At 35.8% G+C, this 27,686-nt stretch overlaps 1 protein-coding gene across 3 annotated transcripts; it reads right to left on the bottom strand.

Moving 5' to 3' along the window:
- LOC125227801 (dnaJ homolog subfamily B member 6) lies at window positions 1–27,686 on the bottom strand. 3 transcript variants are annotated; one of them, XM_048132146.1, is made up of 7 exons: window positions 27,516–27,686; window positions 13,984–14,080; window positions 12,326–12,435; window positions 10,944–11,081; window positions 9,373–9,558; window positions 1,447–1,717; window positions 1–1,170 (listed from the first exon to the last, which is right to left on the bottom strand). In XM_048132146.1, the coding sequence occupies exons 2-7, from the start codon at window positions 14,046–14,048 to the stop codon at window positions 1,071–1,073; spliced, it is 870 nt and encodes a 289-aa protein (XP_047988103.1). In that variant the 5' UTR covers window positions 14,049–14,080; window positions 27,516–27,686; the 3' UTR covers window positions 1–1,070. The 3 variants fall into 3 exon arrangements, with proteins under 3 accessions (XP_047988103.1, XP_047988104.1, XP_047988105.1); XM_048132147.1 differs by lacking the exon at window positions 27,516–27,686 and adding an exon at window positions 27,328–27,362; XM_048132148.1 differs by lacking the exon at window positions 10,944–11,081.

The raw sequence follows: 27,686 nt of genomic DNA, 5'->3' as shown, positions 1-27,686 counted from the left end.
TACTTAAAAGCGATTTTTTTGGCTTCAACATAAATTAATAGTAACAAGTGAAATAAAGTTACACCAGGAATGATAATTTCAAAATGAGGCTGCGTTTCGGTAAGTTCGTAAAGTGCCTTCAATCTTTATGATTGCCCGTTAAATGCAGAAATGTCGATATCGATTAATAGTTCGTTTGTATTACTAAGATTACGGGACTTTTCTAAGAATTATAGCTACCTAATAGTTAGCACGGTCGGGCGCGTGGTTCGGCAGCTGGCCCGGTACCCGCGACGTTGACAGTCCTCTTAAAGCTTCAAGTGTTTACGAGTTACGAGTATGGTCGACGGCAGTCATAGGCGACTCACATTCTAGTCGATTGCGTACATATAGATTATTTTAAAAACATTAAAGAAGTTACATAGTTACAATTACGCTTCTTTACCACCATGCTATAAAGTTGCAAAAATAAATGATTAAATACTAACTACACAACTATTAAAATAAGTAATGAATTGGCAGCAGTTATGGTGTCCCGAGTCAGAGACACCCAATCAATATATTTAGTTTAAAAACCACGTCGAGATCAGCAAAAGCGCGCGTGCGTCGTTTCACAGAACACAAACGTGACATGAGCGAACATGATACCTCAGTACTCGTGACATTTAAAAGCTAAATGTAAACTCAATTTAGAGTCAATCTAACCCAATTCTGCTCCTTTACATAATGGATTTAGCAGGCAAGGGCTCTGAGCGAAAGAATACTAAGTAAATTCAGTATAATAACTAACAACCAATATTCATAAAATGTTAACTTGGATTCTATCGCATAACAAAGTTTAACTTGTCAACTAGTTTTCTTTTTGGAAAAAGAGTTGAAGCTTTGTTTTGTAAGTTACAATTTGTCATACAATATATCCAAAATTAACTATCACAAAATAAGTAAATTCAGGTTTTACCACAGCAAATTTACAATTTCTCCAAAATAATTAAAGCAGAATAATTATAAGATGGAACATTCATTAGCTTATCATCTTGAGTATAGAGTTGTCATTTGGATCAAGTTTGGTTACAATGAACTATAATTAATGTTTAACTGTAGGTTAGAGATTGAGGTACACCATTGACAGTCTTTGATTTCAAAATCCCGTTTTCGTAGGACATCACCGTCTCCCGACCGTTCTCTGTTACCCTGTAGGGACAAAACAAAATAGATTAAAAAATATTCTACTAAAAAAAAAGGTATATAATATGATAAGCAAGTAAGTAGTTATGAACTTATTAGGGCCTAGTTACCCTTCGGGTTGGAAGGCCACTTTCGTAAAATTAATGGCTACCTCAAATCTTGGGATAAGTTGTCTAAGCGGACCCTGGGCTCCCATGAACTGTGGCGAATGTCGGAATAACGCCAGGGGGATGATGATTGTATTTGATTGTATTTTTATTGTATGTAAAAAGGCTGACTCACTTTTTAGTAGTAATCTTCTTCCCATTAACGACCCTGGTAGTGGTGGTGGTGCTGCGCATGTTGCCGCTGCCCTGGCCCGCCAGCGAGCTGTTGAAGGTGGAGAAGGAGGTGAAGGAGTTGCCGTTGGAGGCGCGCGCGAAGATGTCGTCCAGCCCCATGCCGAACCCGAACGGGCTGAAGAGCGACGACGTCAGCGACGTGCTCGCGTGGTGGTTGCCGTGCGCGCGCCGCCCGTGCCCGTGCCCGTGCCGGTGCCCGTGCCCATTTATTTCTGCAATATAATCACAGAATACATATTAGTACAAGTAAACAAAACCCACTCCAAAAACCCGTTTAAAGAAATAACGACTCATGCTACGATATTATTAAGTTCAAATTCCGACCGCGCAACGCTAAATGCCTATAATTATATTCACGCAGAAATGCACTCTCTTTTTATCGCGTAACTCGTACCTTTTCTGACGATATCAAGGTTTGTCTCCTTTTAAAAAATAATATCATCTTATTATTTAAATACTACCTTCCTTATATTGCTCTACTTTAGCTCGAATAAACGATATGTCTAGTGGTATGTAGGTTTAATTCTAATAAATTCGTGTGTAACTAGCTAGGCGTTAGACTTACAGGCCTGTTTCAATTAAGGTACCTATCACCTTAATTAAAACAGGCCTGATATTACCTACTCAAAAGCCTTGAATAATTCCGTCCATTAGTTATTTGTGTGTGTGTGGATTGAGTGAGCACCTTCCGAAAATAAAAAAAAATATGCTGATCATTTAGTAAAAGTTCTAAAACAATTGTAAAACGAATCTCTGAATTTGTAAAAAGATAAATCAAAAGATACAGCCATTAACAGGTGCTCACTCAGTTCTCACAAACTACCAACGAAAACAGTGAATATATTCATTTAACATATAATATTTATATACTAACATTTAGTAAAAAATAGGCCAACCTACCTCTATAAATATTAGATCACCTAGTGACGTATTAAATTTTTTACAAATAGTTTCTTATGCTCACTCAATCCACACACTTTTGAAAAGCCGAATTTTGATGAAAAACATAAGATTTAGACCGCTATTATATGTGTATAGTTTAGTAAAAGTGAAATGGGAATTTGTAAAATACAAAACGAACCACTAACGTGTCAGGTTTTTTTATAATAAATTTTTGTAAGTGCTCACTCAGTCCACACGTTTTGAGAAAGTTAAAAATGTAAATATCTTACGATTTGTAGCACCTAAGACACTCGAAAGTACTTCAACATTTAGTAAAAATTTTTACTAAATATCCACCATCTAATATTTTATATTCGTTGCCTGGTTTTAAAGATATTCAGACATAACTTTTCTCATACAAATGTATCAAGTAGGGTGACCACACTATGTCGGCTCCTGATTTTCCCCACCTTCCCATTGTCATATTGAGATTGGGGAGTTTCGTTCGTTCAATTTTGATAATATTAAACTAATACCATATTAATTCTCCATCTGCAAACTGTTTTTAGGTTATGTTCTTGGCCTAGTGATGATGTGTATTGTGTAATTTTTATCGACGTCAGGATAATAACCATATCGACATGCATGCATTAAAAAGGACATGAATAATAATTGTTAAGAAACAAAGAATATAATACTTCACTAGTAAGAAACCAGAACCTGGTAATCTAATCGCGCTAGAGTCTGGCTAATGAAAGTTGAGCCCGAAAAAACGTGGCAATTTCAAAAATATTGGAGCTGGCAACACATTGATAACATGGTTTCTTTTTTATTAATTCTAATTAATTTACAGCACTTACTTTACTAATTTTTATGGTGTTATTCATTATTATTTATAGATTTCGCTGTTAACTTTTACCGAAATTCGTTAAAGTGACAGTCACACTGACAGATGACAATCGATGATATGACATCCAGAGTTGCTGTTTTAAAAAAATACTGGGTTCAACTTTCATTAGCCAGACTTTAACAGATGAGCGTACCGGATTTGTAAGTGGGAGCGAGAAATAGTTATTCTTTTCTCGCTCCCACTTACAAATCCGGTAAACTATTATCAAAATTGAACGAAACTCCCCAAGCTCAATATGACAATGGGAAGGTGGGGAAAATCAGGAGCCGATATAGTGTGGTCACCCTACTTGATACATTTGTATGAGAAAAGTTATGTCTGAATATCTTTAAAACCAGACAACGAATATAAAATATTAGATGGTGGATATTTAGTAAAAATTTTTACTAAATGTTGAAGTACTTTCGAGTGTCTTAGGTGCTACAAATCGTAAGATATTTACATTTTTAACTTTCTCAAAACGTGTGGACTGAGTGAGCACTTACAAAAATTTATTATAAAAAAACCTGACACGTTAGTGGTTCGTTTTGTATTTTACAAATTCCCATTTCACTTTTACTAAACTATACACATATAATAGCGGTCTAAATCTTATGTTTTTCATCAAAATTCGGCTTTTCAAAAGTGTGTGGATTGAGTGAGCATAAGAAACTATTTGTAAAAAATTTAATACGTCACTAGGTGATCTAATATTTATAGAGGTAGGTTGGCCTATTTTTTACTAAATGTTAGTATATAAATATTATATGTTAAATGAATATATTCACTGGTTTCGTTGGTAGTTTGTGAGAACTGAGTGAGCACCTGTTAATGGCTGTATCTTTTGATTTATCTTTTTACAAATTCAGAGATTCGTTTTACAATTGTTTTAGAACTTTTACTAAATGATCAGCATATTTTTTTTTATTTTCGGAAGGTGCTCACTCAATCCACACACACACTAGTTATTTTTGTAAACAAATGAGGTTGCGAACATTAAAACATCAATTCTGAGACAGCGGACGAATCAGTACTTAGGTATGCGACCGAACAACTCTCGCGCGAGCGTCACCGCTCGCCCGTGAGGCCCTACTGATTTGCCCCTCGCGCGGAGTACTTACAGTTCGATACCTACACGCGCGAGTGGGACATGCCTGATATAATGTAACATATTTACCAGATTTTGTTTATATGGCCAACTAAACAACTTTGCCCTTATAGAAAATAGGCCGTAATTAAAATGTTCTATGGGAAGATAAACATTCGCGCCCACAATTTTTAAAATTGCCGATTTTTCTAGTGACAGAAACGACTGGAGAAGAAGTCAGAGGCAGAAGTGATACATGTACAGAATAAAATAAAATTTACAACTATATTTAAATATACTGATGCACTCGCGTTAATATATCAATATGGCGTTATGTTTTGAATCATATGGAGACCTATCATCAGGCATGAGTGCTCGCGGGTCTCCAATAGTCTCCATATGGCAGCGTTCCCACTTATGAGACGCGTGTCTCGGGGCGCGCAAAGGGCGTCGGCGCCACGCCACCTGAGTGTAATTCAAAAAGCGTCTCCTCAGTACATTTTGTATAGGAAGGACGTAAGGCGCGCCCCAGGTGGCGTGGCGGCGGCGGGGCGCGCGCCGCGCCGCCTGGGGGCGCGTCTTACGTCTAAAATAAACACAACGGACGTGGCGGGGCGCGGGCGTGGCGAGGACGAGGCGCGGACGGGGCGCGGGCGCAATCTAAATTACACATAAGAGGCGAAAACACGGCGCGATGCGTCATTATACAGGCTGATTTTGTTGCGGAAACATATTAATATTATCAAAAAAACAATCTTAGTAAACCCTTACTCATTTTTTAATACCTATCCAACAATGTATCACACGTTGGGGTTGGAATGAAAAAAAAATCAGCCCCCACTTTACATGTAGGGGGGGGGTACCCTAATAAAACATTTTTTTCCATTTTTTATTTTTGCACTTTGTTGGCGTGATTGATATACATATTGTTACCAAATTTCAGCTTTCTAGTGCTTACGGTTACTGAGATTATCCGCGGACGGACGGACGGACGGACGGACGGACAGACAGACATGGCGAAACTATAAGGGTTCCTAGTTGACTGCGGAACCCTAAAAAAACATTCAGTCGAATTGAGAACCTCCTCCTTTTTTTAACTCGGTTATAAAAAACAACCTTCATTGCCGGCTGGCAAACGGCTAACCGTTGAAACAGAAATATAAATGAAAGAGATAGAAGGCTGCACCTGCGTTCACAGCTGCGTCGTCGGCGAATTCAAAGAAAAAGCACACGTGTGCAGCCTCTTGGCTACCTACACGGCCAGGTGCGGGCGCGGCTTTCGACCTTCGCGCCGCGCAATAGAATTCAATGTCGTCTGCTCGTGTGCGGTTCATTTGCTTTGAAGTGGCGGCTTTTTAACATCAAAGGGGTGAGCCTATTTTGTGCAAAATTCTGTTATATATCGTCATTGAATGTCGAGTATATATAGTATCAAATTATTATTTAATGTTTTAAAAATAAATTCTTATCAAATTATATATGTAGTATCATCACTTTATTTCAGTGTACGAATTTAGACACTAAAACCCCGCCCCTAAATTTGATGCGATAAGGACAATTGCTGCTCAGGCGAGAAATCCTGCGTACTTAATGAAAAATACAAAAATCGAGATTTCTTAAAAACTTCCTCTCAATCAGGATAATGATGAAATAATCTGTGTCGGACCGTTTCGATATTTTGGCTAATAATTGATCTCAGTTTTGAATACCACGTCTTTCTTTGTGGCAAATTAAATTAAGCCGTTTTGACCAACTGAAAGGCTCAACTTGTTTCTTTAATAACCTAACCACAACATAAAAAAATAGAAAAGAAACCCCGACACAGTGGACCGATTATCACGAAACATGGCTAAGCACACTCCCGACTAATTCAGCTATCAAACAAAAAAAAACTAAATCTAAATCGGTTCATCCGTTTGGTAGCTACGATGCCACAGACATACACACACACACACACACAGACATACAGACAGACAGACAGACACGTCAAACTTATACCACTCCGTCGTCTTTGCGTTAGTAAAAACAAACATGCCAAAAAAGCAAAACGGTGTGACGTGCGACACAGATATTGATAATAATAATAAGTACATAGGTATAAACCAGGGAGGAAATAATGGAGAGCGTTTATATGTCCTGTTTTGCCTTAATTCAATATCATCACATATTTTTGTTGCTGATAAAATAATACATCCTGTATATCAAGCGGCGCGCCCCCTGGGCGACGCTCGAGTTGTGTCTGCTAGCGGCGCGTCGCTTGAGTTGCCTGCGCCGCCTGCGCCGCGCCGCTTCAGTGTAATTTAAAAAACGTCTCCTCAGTACATTTTGTATAGGAAAGACGTAAGACGCGCCTCAAGCGACGCCGCGCCCCGTCGCCGCCACCGCGCCGCCGCCACCTCGTTAAATTACACTGAGGCGGCGTGGCGGAGACGTCTCTTGCGCGCCCCGAGACACGCGTCTCATAAGTGGGAACGCTGCCTATGATTCAAAACATGACGCCAATCGCGATATAAATATTAACGTGAGTACAACCGTAAGTATATTTAAATTATTTAAATATGACTTATGAAATTTTAATGTCCATAATTTAAAACTTAAATATTTAGGACTAACAAATACATAGTACTAGTACCTAGTACTTACCTATTTTAAAGTCATTTTCAAATAAAAATCTTTCAATTATCTCTCAATTTTATTTTGGAATCCAAAACTTATGTATAAATCGTGGCATCTACGATGAGTTGTCAAATCGAACCTCTTATGTCATGACAATACGAGCAAAGGCACGTCTTCGTGGTTTAAAAAATACCGGCCAAGTGCGAGTCGGACTCGCCCACAGAGGGTTCCGTATCCGTACAAACTTTCAATAGTTAAGACGCTACGGGAGCGAAAATGCTAAAATGGAAAGGAGTCCCCCCTTTCAATTTGGGAATTTCAGTTAAATATACTAGTGTTACTAGATTTATCGAAAAAAAAATGTCCATTAAGAACAACTCAGTTAAAAGATATTGCGAAAAAATCTTTAAAATCGAGGTTCCGCTCTCGGCTGTTTCCTCCTTCAAAACTTATTTAAACGGAACGAAATTTGAGAATCTAAATAACAATGAAATAATCTGTGTCGGACCGTTTAGATTTTTTGGCTAATTGTTACCGATCTTGAGTATCACACCTTTTTTTGACCCATATTGAAAAAGGTCGTTTTTAGAAATTTTTGATTGGCTCTAGCGTCTTTTAAAATAAAAATAGCAAAAAAATCAAAACGGTCCGACACAGATAAAAATAATAATAATCTGTGTTGAAAAAATCATTGCTCTATCTTCAAAAACCAGGGAGGAAATAGCCGAGAGCGTTTCTATGGAGAATTGACCTGTATCGTATCGTCTTAAAATAATCATGTTTCTCATATAACTTTAAGACTTGACTTGAATTATAGGTATAGCTCCATCTTTCGGTAAATTCGCTAACTAATTTGCGCGACCTGTATAGTTTCAAAGAGGATTGAGTATTATAAAGAGTTACTTGTCAAAGTAAAATGTGTAATTACAGTGCATAGACTGCCATCTCTTGACACAGGCTTAAAACTTTTGAACCTCAGTTTTGATAATTTGGCCCATATTCTTAGCTTGATATGTGTTAAAATGTCAAATATTTTTTCACCACACCAACTGATAAAGGCTTTTTTGCTATTCGAAAACAGATAGCAAAATTGCATTTTATCCACAAGAGTGCAAAGTAATTTCATACAAATTTTAACTTGATGTCTAAAGCTGGGTGTTGGAATTCACGTACAAATGATGATTTTGAATCATAAACGTTAAATAAATTGAAGTATTTTATTTATTTTGATGTTTTATAGTTCATATTTTCATAGTGTTGGTGTGGTGAAAAATGTTGTGTTTCACTCGGTGGCAAAGTTTGTTTAACCTTCGTGCCTTGATACCCTCGCAACGCTCAAGATTCCACTTTTTGAACCACTCGCTATGCTCGCGGTTCAATATTGGAATCTTTCGCTTGCTCGGGTATCAATATTGGCACGTGCGGTTAAACAACAACTTTGCCCCCTTGTAAAACAAATAAGGTTTTGAGGTACGTTTTTTTCTTAGGCTTTATCCGTCTATACGGAGTTACATAATTATGTCTTTGATACTATATTAGTTTCTAGGGGATAATAAAATTCTTTATGATGTTAACCGATTTGGACATTTTTTACTTTATTTGAAAGAGATTTTTTTCGTAAACTCTTGTATTAATTTTATGTACAATATAAATCCGCAAGAGTGATTAAATTGAAAGTCAAAATCTGGAAAGTATTTTTTATGAAATTTATACCTTCAATTTGTAGAGGTTAACAATGTTCATAACTATTCAAAAATTCATATCGATAGCATAAGTAGTTCTCGAGTAATGTGACAGACGGACAGACAGACAGACAGACGGATAGAGCGGCGCCATAAGGGATCCTTTAGTACCTTTTTGGTACGGAACCCTAAAAAACGTTTTGTTCCCACATAAGAGCATCCAATACTTCTTTTTACATAAATAGAGGGACGCATTATTAATAAATAGCAAATTCTAGATTTTTGTTTACAAATACCTCATGACGTAGAGTTACCGGGAATATTTCCCATACGAATTGGGGACGTGCCAGGAAATGACAGATTATTACGTGACGTGACACCTACTTGTGTCACGAATGGACCACTTTGGCAGTCGTTGATTACGTACAGTCATCCACAAATAAATATGCCTGCGTAGCTATCGCACTTGTAAAAAAATGTATAAACAGTGATGGAACGTTTTACTAGATAAATAAACAACTGCAAAAATTTGTAATTTTAATCGGCATAGCTGTATATTTTTCTTCTACATGTATTCGAAAACCGGACGAAATGGAACCTTACATGATACAAACTATCTACAATAAAATTACATAATTTCTCTTTAATGTGTAATTTTGTGCGGTGTTGGTTTATTCATGGACGCATAGGACAAAGGGGTAGCGGACATACCAGCAAATAGATCGCCGAATGGGGAACCACCAAAGAACTCTCTGAAGACATCCTCTGGGTCTCGGAATGTGAACGGGAAACCAGTCGAGTAGCCGAAGTCATAGTCGTCGTCCGCGGCCGAGCGCCGCCCGCGGGAGTTGTTCAGGCCCTCCTTGCCATACTGGTCATACACTCGCCTCTTCCTTTCTGCAAAAACAGGTTAAACCAGTTTAGAAAAGTATATTTTAACTTTAGAAAAGTATTCTTTGGACTAACTACTTAATCCCAGTCCAGTAAGCTGCCTAACTTTCCTTTTTAGAACTTGTTTGTATACAAACTTAATTTGAAGAAGATTGATATTGCATTTATACTAGTAATGGTGTCACGTTTATTAGGGCTTTAATTTAAAGCAATGTTATTAAGTTATTATTGTTAGGAACCTTTACAGTTATTGTGGCTAGTGAAACTATAAATGTGTCGCTTAACTTCAAACCTGGGTAAATCCATTCTGATTTAAGGTTGAATATATAAAAAATATAATATGATCAGTAGGCCTAGCACATGATGGCCGCGAGAGTATGTCGCCGCGAGATAGACTACCCGTCCTTATGTCATTAGTACAGTTAGAAGAAGACGTGTCATCTATCTCGCGGCGACATACTCTCGCGGCCATCATGTGCTAGGCCTACTGAAAGATAATCAACCTTATAGCAGAATGGATTTACCCAGTTTTGAAGTTAAGCGACACAAATAAAAGTACTACAATAATGTGGCTTGCGGGTGTTGATTAATAGTGATCTCATAAAGTTAGCTAACGGGAACCAATCAACTAATATATAGCGAAAGGGGCAACATCTATATCTGCTGGGTAAAATCCGGAATCGGCGTCATCCATACGGCTATTTTTCCAGCCTTTGACCGACCGAGCACTTAATTCACACCAGAAAATCCACCAACAACAGGATCAGTACTTATTTATGTGTCTAGGAAAGTGATTCGGTACAAGCAAAGCTAAATTAATAAGTATCCCTAGTAGCTGAACTGAACAAGGTAACATGGGATAATCACTTTATTATGTAAACAAACAATTTATCATAAAAGTCAAACAATCACACATCGGGTTAATATTAGTTTTAGCATTGAAAAATAAGGATCACTAAAACTCTTCATTGTTATTGTTTGAAATAAAAAACAAACATTTTTTTAGTACAAAGGTACAAAATATTATTTGTTACAAAATTAGGTCAATGTACATTGTGTTATGAATATTATCACATATTTAGAACTTAATTCCATAAGTTGAGAAAACCCATCAGATCGGTAACGCTGTAATCTTTTGAAAAAGAACACAGCATGAGTCTCGTCAAATGGGTATCAACTACAAATGCATATAAGCTTTTATAAATATTTCAAAAAGTGATTTTTATCAGTCATTTATATTAAGTTGTTAGAGGCGTGTTTAAATAGGTATTTACTTAGGATAAGCAGTATAGATATCTACAGTGTAAGTCCCTATGATATGATAATATTCATAACCCAACTGTATGGTCTACAATATCACAAAACCAATCCTATAATATAGGACAAACTACCAAAGAATCGATGAAAAGGCGTGTCTCCGAAAAACCCTTTGAAGCTATAGTGTCGATGGCCATTGACTCCGTTCTTGCTCTGATATCTGTGACTGTGGTGACTGGATCCGCGGGCGTCATACAATTTCCGCTTGTTTTCTACCCAACAACAAAACATCTTTTTACAATACCATAACCATGCGCTTTCCTTGTAATTTAGGCATGACCGCACCAGGTAGCACCTACACCGTATTTTGTTTACTACATAACTGAAAACCTTCTTTTCGGAAAATTTTGTTGGTAAATAAAAATTTAGATGTAAAAAATAGGATGAGCTGTAATTTAAAGCTGGAACAGTATGTATGGAAACCCACTGTGGCACACGTTCAGCACTTCACGTGTATCATTCTAGACATTAGGTAACCTTTTGACCGCCAGATTGCGAAGGATCTATCTAATCTATGCCGCACCCAGGACGCCAGGCTATCGTGAATTGTTGAGCAAAATGAACTTAACGTCCCTATAGCATTGGCGAAGCAGTCAGCTGCAGCCTTCGTTGGCGTCCATAACAAGACTTTCTGATGACAGACAAAGTTGTCTGTGGCAGTCATAAGGTTAAGACGAAAGGGACAACCCCTTTTACATACAAGCGAGGTCCTTATTCTCCCTGAACTACTGACTAGGTATTTGACATTATAGAAAATATTTCTACACAATTCGATGTATTTTACGTTCGACTTTTTCCTATCTTTTTTATTATTATATTTTAATTAGGAGCAAAAAACGTTTTCAAACAAGATTTTAAATGGAACTAAATAACTAATTATTAAAAAAAAAGTAATAGTTATTATTCTAAAAATATCAAACGTAAGGGCATAGCTGTGGTTAATATCATAAAATAATTATACCTTATCCGTGTCATACCTATGTATAGAATCTACAATATTTTCAATAAAGTTAAGTCAATAGCCAGAGAGGAAACTGAGAGCTACGACGTTTGTATAAAAAGACGATTTCGCGTGGCCCGTCCCTTTTCGTATTAATCGAGCATGATCAGAATCTACAAGCAATTGCTATAGTTTGGCTAGTAAGTAGCTACGTATTGTTCAACAAATATGTATTATTGTTGCGCGCCGCAGTGGGTTCCAGCATTTATTTATACTTCTATGAATAGAAATAATTTCACCGTGAAATAAGAACATGACATATAATTTTTCTATATACCAAATAATAAAAAATGGTTACCAAGTTAGCTTTCTACATTAGAAGGTGCATTGTGCAAAAGGAATTTACTTAAATAAATTACCTATAATTTAGTTAAGTATATATCACAAACAAACTAGATACCCAAAGGTGAGCCTGAAACAATATTGTGTAGAAAAATAAGAAATTTATTAACTTACCATCTGATAAAACTTCATAGGCTTCGGAAATCTCTTTGAATTTTCGATTCGCCTCGTCGGCGTTGTCTGGGTTTTTGTCGGGATGCCATTTCAAGGCTAGTTTCCTGTACCTATAGGAAGAAAATATATATATAATTGAGTTCAAGAGCTTTCAGCATCCTTCTACACTATACTAACAGAGTACCTTTATTGTTTACATCCAATATTGGCATCGTCTATATAAAGACGATACCTATTAATGAACCCGTCAGGCGTCCATTTAAATAGAACTTTGGATTGGTCAAACACGCCGCGTAGTTCTGTTGAGTATGTACAGAAAATTAATGTTTATTACAGTACCGGTCAAAAGTTTGAGTTCACCCTTTGATTTCGGTACAAATGAGTACTTTTGTACGATAATTATCTTCGGTTTGGTAGTCGAAATATGGTTTCAACTTATATTTATTGTTTTGTGGAGATTTGTTTTACTAGTTAGACACAATTCACGTACCTTTCTTTCACTAAAATCTAATAAACATGACGGCAAAATGCTAGTTATATTTATGGCCTTGCCTTTGCCACTAATTGAGACACATCTTTACACGAAACACAGTTTTAGCCAGATAATATAGGCCAAATAATTATTTAGCCTATAAGATTTGAGGGAAACAGATGTTAAAAAAATATAAATTGTTTACGAAACAAATTTTGACGTCTGAACTACAAAAAATTATCTCTCTAAAGCAGTCAATTGTACTGAAAACAAGGAGTGAACTTAAATTTTTGACCGGTACTGTATGTTAAGGTATATCTGGCAGTATTTTTTATCTGGCGTTATTCCGGTTTTTTGCCTGGGATCAGCTTGGCAACTACTCCCGAGAACTCGCCTAAGCCATTTGACCTTCCAACCCAGAGGGTAAACTAGGCCTTATTGGGATTAGTCTGGTTTAATCGCGATGTTTCCTTCGCAGATATCAAATGATATTTCGTGCAAACAGTTTGAAAATGGAAACGTCATTGGTACGAGCCGTGCTTTAACCTCCACATTGAAAGTCGCTCGCTGTAACCGCTATAGGGCTCTACGGCTCTAATAGCGCCCACAGAACAAAACTCGAAACGATTGTGAAAAAACCGGAGAAGTGATAGGTAGTTATAGTTAGCCGTCTGTCGCAATATGCTGAATTGAGGGGGGTATCAGTACGAGGGGTGATCAAAAAGTAATAATAATGGATATGTTCCTGTATCATGATTTAATTTTTTTTAAGATGTCCATGTAGCAGTACTTTGTTGTTCTATGTTTACATATGTATATGTAAACAATTGACACGAGGTGGGGGATGAACATTTTCAGTAAAATAAGAGCATGTTTTCATGAATATTGGAAGTGTCGTGCGTTCATTTTTGACATGACTATCAAAAATAAATAAAAATATCTGGGCAACCGAGCTTCGCTCGGTTCTGTTTCGTATCCTTGACATGTGTCGCCATCTAGTTCAAAAATGAATAGTACCTACATCGAGCGAAAGAATTCTCAGCCTTAACAACACAACTACTCCACACGAGATGGCGCGCATTTCGCCACAAAAACTCAAATAGTGTATTTTCTATTCGTTTTAGCCTTGACCTGTGTCGCCATCTAGTGTTTAATAATAAAAAAATGTATTTACACAAATACTCACGCTTTCTTTATTTCAGTGTCTGTGGCAACTTTAGTAACGCCCAAAACCCTGTAGTAGTCCACCATCGCTGGATTCCCTTAAAGGGCCACGGGAGCGCCTGGAATAACAAAGCTTTTTAATTAAATTCAAAATGTTGTATTATATAATATGTATTATCAGTATTATGTACTTTATGTAGGTTGGGTACCTAAAAACGAAAAAACAGCAATGCAAATCTTATTCTCCCACAAAGCGTTGTGTACAAATTTAACTTTTTTTTAAATGTATTTTTTCCCTATACGTATACAACTACTATGACGTTAATATTACGCTTATTGTGGCATCGCAAAATCTTTCTCTATTTATCGCGTTAATACCTACATTGGTCCAAGAGCTGGCAGGATTTTGGAGTAGGTTCTTGAGGCAACCTGGAAAGGTGCTCAGATGCTTCTCTGATCATAGCCAACATCAGGTCTGCAAGTCTGGCAGCTGGGGAGCGGGGCTTTATCGAGCTATGAATTTTTAAAGATTTAATTTTTTGAGGCCCAAAAAAGGTGTTTGAGGCAACCTGGAATTATTAAAAAGTGAAAATAGAGTTCCTCAGAAGTCGCATAGTATTTATGCCAGATCATTTGACCGGGTCCTTCACCGTGCCAGAACGGTACAAAGTGGTAAAAAAAAAAATTCCAAAAAAGGTTCTTGAGGCAGTCTGTCATTTTTACCAGTGAAAGATGAGGGTCTAAATAGCCATGGAAAAATAATGCCATGACATGAGGTGGGGTCCGTACCCTGCCATTCGATCTTGAAAGTCAATTTTTTAGTTTTTCGTAAATAACTCGTAAACGGTGGCTCACAGCAAAAAAATATGTTAAACAGAAAATATCTACATAAAATTTCCTACAAGAAAGGTTATGTATGTTTTTCGATAGGATCAATATATAAATGGATAATTTAGTAAGAAAGTTTTTTTTAATCGATTACATGCTCCGTTTTTCGTCAATACCTCGTAAACGGTGGCCCACAGCAAAATATTATGTTAAACAGAAAATATCTACATAAAATTTCCTATAAGAAAGGTTATATAAGTTTTTTCGCTAGGATCAATTTTTTAGTTGGAAAGTATTTTTAAATAGATATTTGGGCCGTTTTTTTTGATAACTCAAAAACGGTGGCTCACAGCCAAAAATAATGTTAGACAGAATTAATCTACATAATATTTCCTACAAGAAAGGTTCTATAAGATTTTTCGCTAGGATCAATATTTTAGTTGGAAAGTATTTTTAAATAGATTTGTTAATAACTCGAAATCGGTGGCTCACAGCCAAAACTAATGTTACACAGAATTAATCTACATAATATTTCCCACAAGAAAGGTTCTATAACATTTTTCGCTAGAATAAATATTTTAGTTGGAAAGTATTTTTAAATAGATTACATGGGCCGTTTTTTGTTAATAACTTGAAATCGGTGGCTCACAGTCAAAACTAATGTTACACAGAATTAATCTTCATAATATTTCCTACAAGAAAGGTTCTATATGATTTTTCGCTAGGATCAATATCAATATTTTAGTTGGAAAATATTTTTAAATAAATATCATTGGCCGTTTTTTGTAAATACCTCGTAAACGGTGGCCCACAGCTAAATAAAATGTTCACGAGAATAAAATCTACATAAAATTTCCTGTAAGCAAGGTTCTATACGTTTTTTCGCTAGAATCAATATTTTAGTTGGAAAAAATTTTGAAATAGATTACATGGGCCGCTTTTTGTTAATAACATCAAAAACGGTGCCCCATTACCGGAAATAATATTAAACAGAAATAATCTATATAATATTTGCTACAAGAAACGTTATGTAAGATTTTTCGTTAGGATCAATATTTTAGTAGGACAGTATTTTAAATAGATTACACGAGCCGTTTTTTGCAAATAACTCGAAAACGGTGGTCCACAGCTAAATCAATCTTCAAACATAAAATTTGCTACAGTAAAAGTTTTGTACGTTTTTTCGCTAGGATCAATATTTACACAAAGAAAATTACACAGTATGACAGTGTACAAAACTAAAGCACCGTGAATTTTAAATAAACATTACAACAAGTAACACAAAATTAAATATTAAATAAATAGCAAAATCAAAACATTACATACCATAACATAACTAATAAATAACAGATGAAGGCCTAGCATCCAATCACACACAAAACCTCATGCATTCGTCACGTATAAACGCCCATCTGCTCGCAAGAATATCAACATTAGGTGCCACGTTTAAAAACTCATTCACTATTTGCAGTGCACAAACTAGCGGTGACTTGCGGCAAAACACGGTTCGAGCGGCCGCACCGCCAGTAGGGGGTGCCTACATTCACGAAAAGCATATTTCGTCACAGGGGGAACAAATAGACGGACCAGCTAGGATACTAAAACCGGGCAATCTGACTCCCCCTTCAAAATACCACATGCAACAGACATCAGCACGACATTACGTCTAACTTCTAACGAGAAGAAACCCAACGTCCCCAAAAGGAATTTTGTTAGGTACAAGAATCGGTAATACCCGTACATTTTTTTATAAAAGAAACGCAAAAATGTTTTTTGGACCTTTTCGAGCAGCAGGATGTAGGGCGCTTCATGGGGATTCCAAACGGCTGAGGCTGTCTCAAGCTTACTTCTCACGAGGGCAGTATAAAGAAGCTTTATGTCCCTGGGATCGTCAAATTCTTTGGCGTTGCGGACAACAAACCCAAGCCTGCGGTAACAGTCTGCAGCAAGCATTGTCATGTGCTCATGAAAGTTAAGGTGGGAATCTAAAACCCCCAAGTCCCGTATCGATGTGACACGGGCGATGGGTTTCCACCCCAGGAGATACTGCCTACACAGGGGACTACGCGCTTTACAAAAAGTAATAACCGCACAGTTGTCAACATTGAACTGAAGTTTCAGAAGTTTGTTTACAAGACTCAATTCATAAACCCGATCAATATCACTTTGTAAAGATTGTAAGTCAGAATCTTCCTGGACCCTGTAAATTAGTTTCAGGTCGTCAGCATAGAGTAGGCATTGCGCATGCTTAGGCACCAAGGCCAGATCATTGACCATAACACCAAAGCATCCGTGCTGCACATATTGCCGTCTATCACGTAGATAACTAGCAAAAAGGCAAAGCAGTTCAGGCGAGAAACCAATGCTGCATAATTTGCTTAAGAGTACGTCGTTATCTACGCGATCAAAGGCTTTTTTTAAATCAAAGTACAGCACGTCCACCTGCATCCCTCTATCTAAGTAGCGCGAAACGGAATCAACCAAGGTTAAGAGGCCTTATTCCTAAAAACCGGCCAAGAGCGTGTCGGGCCACGCTCAGTGTAGGGTTCCGTAGTTTTCCGTAGTTTTCTCAAAAACTACTGAACTTATCAAGTTCAAAACAATTTTCCTAGAAAGTACATATAAAGTTCTACTTTTGTGATTTTTTTTATATTTTTTAAACATACGGTTCAAAAGTTAGAGGGGGGGGGACGCACTTTTTTTTCCTTTAGGAGCGATTATTTCCGAAAATACTAATATTATCAAAAAACCATCTTAGTAAACCCTTATTCATTTTTAAATACCTATCCAACAATATATCACACGTTGGGGTTGGAATGAAAAAAAAAATCAACCCCCACTTTACATGTAGGGGGGGTACCCTAATAAAACATTTTTTTCCAGTTTTTATTTTTGCACTTTGTCGGCGTGATTGAAATACATATTGGTACCAAATTTCAGCTTTCTAGTGCTAACGGTTTCTGAGATTATCCGCGGACGGACGGACGGACGGACGGACGGACGGACGGACGGACGGACGGACGGACGGACGGACGGACGGACAGACAGACATGGCGAAACTATAAGGGTTCCTAGTTGACTACGGAACCCTAAAAAAGAGCGTTTTTTGCAAAATGTAACATTTTTCGTTCAAAACTATAAAGAAACTATACTTAAGTGATTATTAAAAAACTGATAATGTTCCTAAAAGAACATATCTTAAGCTAGTTAATCATAAGATAATATTTTAAAATATGTCATTTTATACTTAAAACAAATCAGTTTCTTCGGAAGACGTTTTTAAATTTCGTAGTGGGATAACTCGTTTAGAATCGTGATTGTGCTGTTAAATATGTTATTTGGGGTAATAAATGATCACAATCCTATTTGTTATATCCAGCACGGGAAGCATAAAAAAATTCAGATTTTCAAATTTCGTTCCGATTGATTAAGTTTTAGAGGACGAAATAGTCGAGAGTGGCACCTCGATTGTTTTCTATAAACCTAGTTAATAAATAACAAGAGTATATTTAACAAATATTCCCTATTTGAAAGGGGGACATTTCCATTTTAGCATTTTCGCTCCTGTTGTCTCTTAACAAACTACGTAAACTAAAATTCACAATCCTGCGGACTAAATTGAAAAACGATTAACAGATGAAATGTTACTAGGAACAGTGAAATAAAAATAGTGAAGGGTATATTATGTCGATAACAGTATATCGACAAGTTGTAAAGTACAAATAACAGACTAGTTCAAATCAAAAATACGTATGTTACTTTTAAATAAAAGGTCAAACATTTTGGTTTGTTCGGTTTTCGAGGTAGTGGATGGATAAAATGCGTTTTTACCCACTAGTTTTATAGCATAAAAAGGTATCCGAACCAGTAGGTAAAAAAAAATGTTGTCCGACAATAACAGAACTAGTCTTTATTATAAAATATTATTCATTCCCAGGCTCCGTTATTTCGTCATCTTCATCATCATCATCATCATCAGTTACATTTATAATAAAACGATCCGAGACATTGTCCACTAAATCAACTCAATGGTAGAGTTGTAACATTTTGTCCTCGGTTTTTATTATGTGATTTACACAATATTTCCATCTTTCGGCTGTAACACAATAATTGTAATAATTCATTTGTAAAGATTCAATAAACTATCATAATAAATATATAAATTTCATTTACATTATTGCTGGTTTGAAATACCATTTTATATCTAATTAGGGGTCTACAGACCTTTTGATCTGTCGAAATCACAGAAAAAGTTGGTATATTGATTAAAAGATCAAATTGCCAATTTGATTGTACCGTCTGGGTGCACCTTAAATTTACGGTGTAATTAGTACATTACATCAGAGGCTGGGAAAATGAGGATTTCCGGCCAAGTGGGTATATACGGCCGAGCGAGCGTGCGAGCGAGGCCGGATAGGGATACGAGGCCGGGAATCCGTTTTCACGCCGAAGCATGTTAGTGCTTTTCTCAAACATACAATGAAATAAAAAAAATGCTCTAAAGGACAATATTTTATAAAAAAAGTTACTTTGCAGGTCTAGGCCTAAAAAATAATATGAAATCCCTTTACAGTCCTCGAGTTGTTGCGCCCAAAAAGCGATACTTCCCAGCCCATTTTAAGGAACGTAAAGACAATATTTCATTGCATGTTTGAGAAAAATAATTTTAATATCGATAAGAACGACACTAGCCAAACTGTGGCAACATTTAAATAAATAATAAAAAATAAATAAATATTGGGGACATCTTACACAGATCAACTTAGCCCCAAACTAAGCAAAGCTTGTACTATGTAGGGTATGCAAACCGGTTAACCGGTTAACCGAAAAACCGGTTAACCGAGACTTTTTGGCCTCGGTTAAAAACCGGTTTTCAAAGTCTCTAACCGGTTAATAACCGAAACTATATTTATTTCCCAAAACGACCAAATTAGGCATAAAAAAGGATCAAAAGTACGTAATTCTTCAATGTTTTGTAACAATAAATATTTATTTATTACTTTTCATTGACAACAATACGCACCTGCACTGAATTTCTTAAAGAAGTCATAGTATAATTATGATTTTATAATCTAATTAAACGTGAAGATTAAACAATAGTCCCGAGTCCACTCAAATATACATTTTATACAGTAGAGTCCGGTTAGTGTTACGACTCCGCATATACCTAACGTCCAACCGCTTACAATAACCGAATAACGGAAGCACAGGTATTTGTTTGGTTTTCATATGTGATATTATGAATGTACATCCGTTTATTACGACTCTGGTTTTAACGACCAACCGCTTTTTACGACGTAATTTTACGCAAAATCCGTTCGTCAAGTCCGGTTACAACGACGAGCGACAACGTTTTATTTTATTTTATTTATTTTATTTTATTTATTTTATTTTTATTTATTTAGAACACATACAGTCATTTATACATACGAAAAGGGTGCATATAAATATACGCATGCAAACTTACTCTAAAAAAGACCTAGTTTTACTAGTAAATTGAGGAAACAAAGGTATTTCTGCCCCAAGCACGGTCCCCTGTATTGCCTACAAGTAGCAAGATGAGATTGTGGCGATGTGACTTTTTGGAGCATTGATTTTAATAATTTTAACAATTGGTTCGCCTCGGGTCTAATCTTATGAGCTAAATAGAACCCACTTTTTATTTTTCGATTGCGTTTAAACTAGTTTTACTTAATAAAAAAATCGATTGTCATATTAATTACGTAAATCGATGTTCAAGGAATGCGACTATTTATTATTACGACATACGACAGTAATTTGCCGGTGATGAGCAAGCACGCATACTAAAAAATGACATATCTTTAAACCGAAATGAAATTCGTTTTGTACGACGTCCAGTTAGTACGACGTAATATCAGCGGTCCCTTGGGCGTCGTTATAACCGGACTCTACTGCATATATCAAATGATATTTTTAAAATAAAGGGAAAATGTAAATCTTGGTTTTCTTACGTTAATTCCTTGTACTACTAGTGTCTCTGGGAGCTGTAGACCTCCGCGACATGCTTAGAAAACGCACAACTGACAAATATTTTGTTCTTAAACTTCTGCATTTTACAAAATTTCCAAAAACTGGATAAAAATGATCTTCATCGTGCAAGTAATACCTGCTACGATATCATAAACAACAGAATTCTTGAAGGTAATGGTAATATTATTGCGTAGTACGGTAATTTACTAAAAATCCGCAAAACCGGTTAAAAACCGGTTAACCGGTTTTGAAGATATAGGTTCGGTTATTAACCGGTTTTTAAAGTTAACCGGTTTTTGCAAACCCTAGTACTATGGCACTATGGGTGCTGAGCGACGATATACGTACTTGAATACATAAATACATACTTATATACATAGAAAACATCCATGACTCTGGAACAAATGAGGAGTGTCTTTTCAAAAGGGCTTATTTCCACTTTGTACTTTTTTTGGGAAATCGAGAAAAACATAATTCAACGGTATTGATTTTGAAATTAATATTTAATTTGCAAAATTGTAATATTGTAAGTTGACGTTAATGCTATGATTACACCAAACATGTGTACCTAAATAAATATGTAATTACCATATGTTTTTGAGAATAAGCACTTTTGATGCGAACTTTTGGGAATTCTTACCCTTTTGTTGTGGCCTTGTAGCGTAAATGTTATTATTTAAAAAAAAGTTTTATTTTATTTTTGGATTTTGTATTAAGTTAGTTGATATCAATGTTGTTGTACTACATACATTGGTTTAACCACATAAATAATCATTACACATTTTTCAAAATATGTTCTAAACTTTGATGTTACCCTTTTTTTTAAAGATCAAGGCGAGACTTTTTGAGCTTTAATCTCAAAACAACACGTAATTTTCTATACTAAAAAGAACTGCATTCATAGTTAAAAAAAAAGAAAAAATGGAAATAAGCCCTTTTGAAAAGACACTCCTCAAATATCTGTGCTCATCACACAAATAAATGCCCTTACCGGGATTCGAACCCGGGACCGCGGCTTAGCAGGCAGGGTCACTACCAACTGAGCCATACCGGCCGTCAAACGTTTGTTCACACTTACTTGTCAATTTCGTCCGTAGGATTATGGATTTTAGTTTAAAGAAGAAATTTTTATATTCAGAAGATCTTTTGTTTGGATTCTGTTCTGAATTTAAAGATATTGGATAAATTTCTTTGTAACATTAGGAGTTTACCTTTATTTGTCAATACACAGAGATAGGTAATATAAAAGTTTTGTATGTGTAAATTAAGAGGAAACGTAGTGGGATACATATCATTGTTGCATATTAAACGAGTCGATGATGACGTAAGGTTTGATGGCTAATACTAGAAATGTCACGAACCAAGGGTAATTCATTAATGCAAATGAAAATTTGCTTCATTTTGTAAGACTAATATGGACACATCTCTTGTAGTTGACTGTACATTGCAGACCTTACGCGAGCATTTCTATTTTTATTGACAACAAAAAAATTTTGATTGTTTTAGGAAATTTTAGGTCAATTGTACTCAGAAACACGAGTACTTTCAATCTCACTGGGAGACAAAAAGTGTCCCAGAATTTCCATACATTTTTGTTACTTTCTTTTGTTACCCCATACAACATGTACGGAAAATGGTAACAAAATAAGAAAAAATTGTATGGGACAATTTTTTTAACTACTAGGATTGAAAAAGCTAGTAATTCTGAGTAGAAAGAGCATTTTTTTTTTCAAAAATATCACACTTCATAAAAGTGGCAAAAAAAAGAAATGCTCACGCCGTGGCTTGCGGGGGCGACGGTCGCGCGATGGTCGCGCGACGGAGATGCGACGCATACGAAATCAAACCTTATCGATATGGAAGTAGACGATGCGATAAGACGCGACGGCGACGGCCGCGCGACGGTCGCCCCTCGCAAAACGGTTTACATAGACTGTGGCGCCCCTATTAATTTCTACTCTTTTTTGCCAGACTATTAATGCGGTAAATGTCACCGGTTAAAACTTTGCCTCAAAAAGATTTCAAAAAAAGTTTAAGCGCGGAAATTTAAAAAAATATACCTATGTTTGCTCGGATTTATCAAATACCTATACTTTTCAAATTTCAAAATGAGTTCAGACAAAAGTGATGTGGATGTGGATTTAAACTGTAGTAACCTATAACTGCAGTAACCTTTCTTATAGGAAATTTTGTGTAAATTTTTCCTCGTGGACATTTTATTTAGCTGTAGTCCACCGTTTACGAGGTATTTACAAAAACGGCCCATGAAATCTATTTAAAGTTACTTTCTAACTAAAATATTGCTCCTAGCGAAAAATCTTATAGAACCATTCTTGTAGGAAATATTATGTAGATTACTTCCGTATCACATTACTTTTGGCTGTGAGCCACCGTTTTTGAGTTATCAACAAAAAGCGGCCCATGTAATCTATTTAAAATACTTTCCAACTAAAATATTGATTCTAGCGAAAAAAACGTATAGAACCTTTCTTGTAGGAAATCTTATGTAGATTTTTTCTCCTCAACATTTTATTTAGCTGTGGGCCACCGTTTACGAGGTATTTACAAAAAACGGCCCATGAAATCTATTTAAAAATACTTTCCAACTAAAATATTGATCCTAGCGAAAAATATTATATAACCTTTCTTGTAGGAAATATTAAGAAGATTAATTCTGTGAAACATTAGTTTTGGCTGTGAGCCACCGATTTCGAGTTATAAACAAAAAACGGCCCATGAAATATATTCAAAAATACTTTCCAACTAAAATATTGATTCTAGCGAAAAATATTATAGAACCTTTTTTGTAGGAAATATTATGTAGATTAATTCTGTACAACATTATTTTTGGCTGTGAGCCACCGATTTCGAGTTATTAACAAAAAACTGCCCATGAAATCTATTTAAAAATACTTTCCAACTAAAATATTGATCCTAGCGAAAAATCTTATAGAACCTTTCTTGTAGGAAATATTATGTAGATTAATTCTGTCTAACATTATTTTTGGCTGTGAGCCACCGTTTTTGAGTTATCAACAAAAAACGGCCCAAATATCTATTTAAAAATACTTTCCAACTAAAAAATTGATCCTAGCGAAAAAACTTATATAACCTTTCTTATAGGAAATTTTATGTAGATATTTTCTGTTTAACATAATATTTTGCTGTGGGCCACCGTTTACGAGGTATTGACGAAAAACGGAGCATGTAATCGATTAAAAAAAACTTTCTTACTAAATTATCCATTTATATATTGATCCTATCGAAAAAACATACATAACCTTTCTTGTAGGAAATTTTATGTAGATATTTTCTGTTTAACATATTTTTTTGCTGTGGGCCACCGTTTACGAGTTATTTACGAAAAACTAAAAAATTGACTTTCAAGATCGAATGGCAGGGTACGGACCCCACCTCATGTCATGGCATTATTTTTCCATGGCTATTTAGACCCTCATCTTTCACTGGTAAAAATGACAGACTGCCTCAAGAACCTTTTTGGAATTTTTTTTTACCACTTTGTACCGTTCTGGCACGGTGAAGGACCCGGCCAAATGATCTGGCATAAATACTATGCGACTTCTGAGGAACTCTATTTTCACTTTTTAATAATTCCAGGTTGCCTCAAACACCTTTTTTGGGCCTCAAAAAATTAAATCTTTAAAAATTCATAGCTCGATAAAGCCCCGCTCCCCAGCTGCCAGACTTGCAGACCTGATGTTGGCTATGATCAGAGAAGCATCTGAGCACCTTTCCAGGTTGCCTCAAGGACCTACTCCAAAATCCTGCCAGCTCTCCGTCTAATACTGTATAATTGCATAATATATGCATTGCGTATTATAGTTTTAAATTTAATTTACTACCTACACACGATTCCGAGATATAGTCTTGACTACCTAGGCCAGCGGTTCTCAAACTTATTTTCCCATGGAACCCTTTTAGAAAGTAAAACATCTGACGGAACCCTTAAATTTTTTTTTTCTATTGCAATCTTTATTTTAATAAGCAATCATGATAGTCAAATCAAATCACTAGATTCTAATGTGAGGTATTACATGGAACTGTTTTTTATTTTTTAACAATTGGTGAATATTTGGTTTTATGGAAGAGAGTTGAAGTTGCATATCAGGTACCCAAAATTCACACGGAGCCCCCAGAGAGGCTTTGCGGAGCCCTAGGGGTCCGCGGAGCACACTTTGAGAATGGCTGACCTAGGCAATACTAGGGAATACCTATGCAAGGCAGATGAACAAGAAAGTGATTCTATAGGGTTCCATTATTTTTTTCTGAGGTATGGAATCCTAAAATTATATTTAAGATAACAGTGTAATGGGAGGTCCAGTCCCACTTTGTTGCTTAAAAGAAGAACAAATTTGCTTGTATTTTTATACAAATATCATGTCACAGCATCACAGCAAACGACAAAGTGGAATGTTTTGTTGAACACAAACATTAATTATTTGTCATTGTACAATAGCGTCAATAGCCATTTAGACAGCAACATAACTACCATAATAGTATTAATAGTGTACCTTAAAAAAAGTTCCCAATCCAGTGCCTAGTTACCTAGTTTAATAAATAATTTAAACCTGAGCTTTATTTCATGAAAAAAACCTCCGTATTTCCGAAAAAAACCTCAGAATGGCTTTATTAACCATACTAGCTTTTGCCCACGGCCTCGCTCGCATTATAAAGAGATAAAAAGTAGCCTATGTCACTCTCCGTCCCTTCAACTATCTCCACTTCAAAAAATCATGACAATTTGTCGCTCCGTTTTGCCATGAAAAGCGGACAAACAAACAGACACACATACTTTCCCATTTATAATATTAGTATGGATTTATACAGGCAGAGTGTCCCAGAAGTACCACGAAACAGTGACACCAGAGGTAGGGCAGCTAAAGAGGAACCTAACCAGCCTAACATGGTCTCAGTAAATTGTTCATAGTTTTCGAGTAATTTTCGCCTTTGACCACACACACATTGCTCGCCTTTAGAGTTGGTCAAAGGCGCCTAACCTTCAGAGATAACGTACACTAGAGAAATTTTGACCTCTTAGGGTTCCTCGGAGGTCGGGGTGGTGTAGCAGTCCACGTCAGCCACGATAGCTGGAGACCCAGGTTCGACTCCCGGCTTTGCCACCAGTGGGCTCAATCGCTTTTTCTTTAGTGTATGGTATCTATTTAAGTTTATAAACATAAATGCAGTTTTAGCTCATGTTAGTAGATAAGCTTTAAACTGGCTCCTTTTATGGTTGGTGAGAATGTCAAGTTAGTTAACTTACAAAAAATACATAAGGTACTATTTAAGGTACTATAAAATACACACATGAGGGATTCCCAAAACATTTTTGCGTGTTTTTATTTTTTATACAAATGACATACTTATTTATTTAATATCATGATATCACGTCAATACACATTTTGAAAAAAAAAATTTGTAGGCACCATCAGTGTAGTTATGATAGTATTTAATAGGTGGAGCTAAACAATTGAGGTACAATTCTTAAGTATAAAGATTGTAAATCCTATATAAATAATCCTTGCCATAAAGTTACATTTCAGTCAAAAATCCAATATCATGTTGACTGGGGATAAAAAGGTTATAAAAAGGACAAAAATGTATTTAAACTGTAACATATTATTTGATATGACTGTTGCAAAATATTACAACTATCTTAACTGCAATCAGTAATCAAAATAACTGTGTGTGTAAACATCCATCTCACATCTTCTGCAGACATTGCAGGTGATTATATTTATAAACAGTTAAACACAACATAGTATTGTGTACGATACACCACTATTCCCAATTATCTTTAAAACACTGCAGAAAAAATGATATCAAAACATTTACAACAAAAATATTTAAATACAATAATTTGGTACCTTTAAATAAAATTAGTATTAAGATTAAAAAATGGCAAAAATTTTTTGTTTAGTTTTTGATGTCTTCAAAAGCAGCTAATCAAACAATACTGTCACTTTGATGGAGCAGTAAATGACAAGTATTTAATTTTCTCTTGTTCATGGTTAACACAACATAAAGTGCCTGTTGCTTTATACCTACAATCTTAGGCTTAACATGTATTATGTTTAGAGTTACATGAGTATTGTTTCAAATAGAGAAAACAACAGAACTTAAAAGCTATTGAATTACAGTAGAGTGTATTTGTGCTTGTTTATATTACACTCTTTCAATATTTAATTGTTAATGTATTATTTGGACATTGTTTAAATAAACCGAACAAAGCTATTGAATTACAGATTATTATAAAATCGAATAGGTGTAAATGGTAACACTGCAATTGCAAGTGTTACCAAGACAGACAGCTGTAGCTTTGTTTGCATGACCTTGGCAAGTAGTGAAAAAACAAATGCATAATGGGAAATTACCAACCCTAGATATGTCAATATCTAGTACTAAAACATTGTATAGAACTTAATCGCAACATTTAGGTAACTATTCATTGAATAAGTAATCAAAGTAAAAAATAGCTAATACGATATTATGTTCTTGTGGAATAGTGTGATTACATTTCGCTTACCTCATGAGTGCAATGCAACTTCGCCTACCTACACATGGTGCTAATATTACGTTGTAACACTAATATGACACATTGAAATGACTTTTCTCACACACCTGTTTCGTAATGAGATAAAAAAATATACCTGGGTGAACGCTGATTGTGATTACGATCCCAGTTTCTTAGGTGTAGTAGAAATAGGTACAAACCTTAAAATAACATTGGCTGTTCCGGTGAGTAAATGGGTGCCAACCACGGATACTGCACGATATTTTCCACCTCACTGAACGGTCTAGAATTTTCACCCTTATTATCACTTAACACGTTACATAGAGGTTAACAGTCCTTTGGAGCTACGAACACGGGATGACACTCGCGTT

The sequence above is a fragment of the Leguminivora glycinivorella genome, chromosome 7, assembly GCF_023078275.1.
Source record: "Leguminivora glycinivorella isolate SPB_JAAS2020 chromosome 7, LegGlyc_1.1, whole genome shotgun sequence".
In the NCBI taxonomy this organism is placed as follows: domain Eukaryota; kingdom Metazoa; phylum Arthropoda; class Insecta; order Lepidoptera; family Tortricidae; genus Leguminivora; species Leguminivora glycinivorella.
This window is presented reverse-complemented; position numbering and strand designations above follow the sequence as displayed.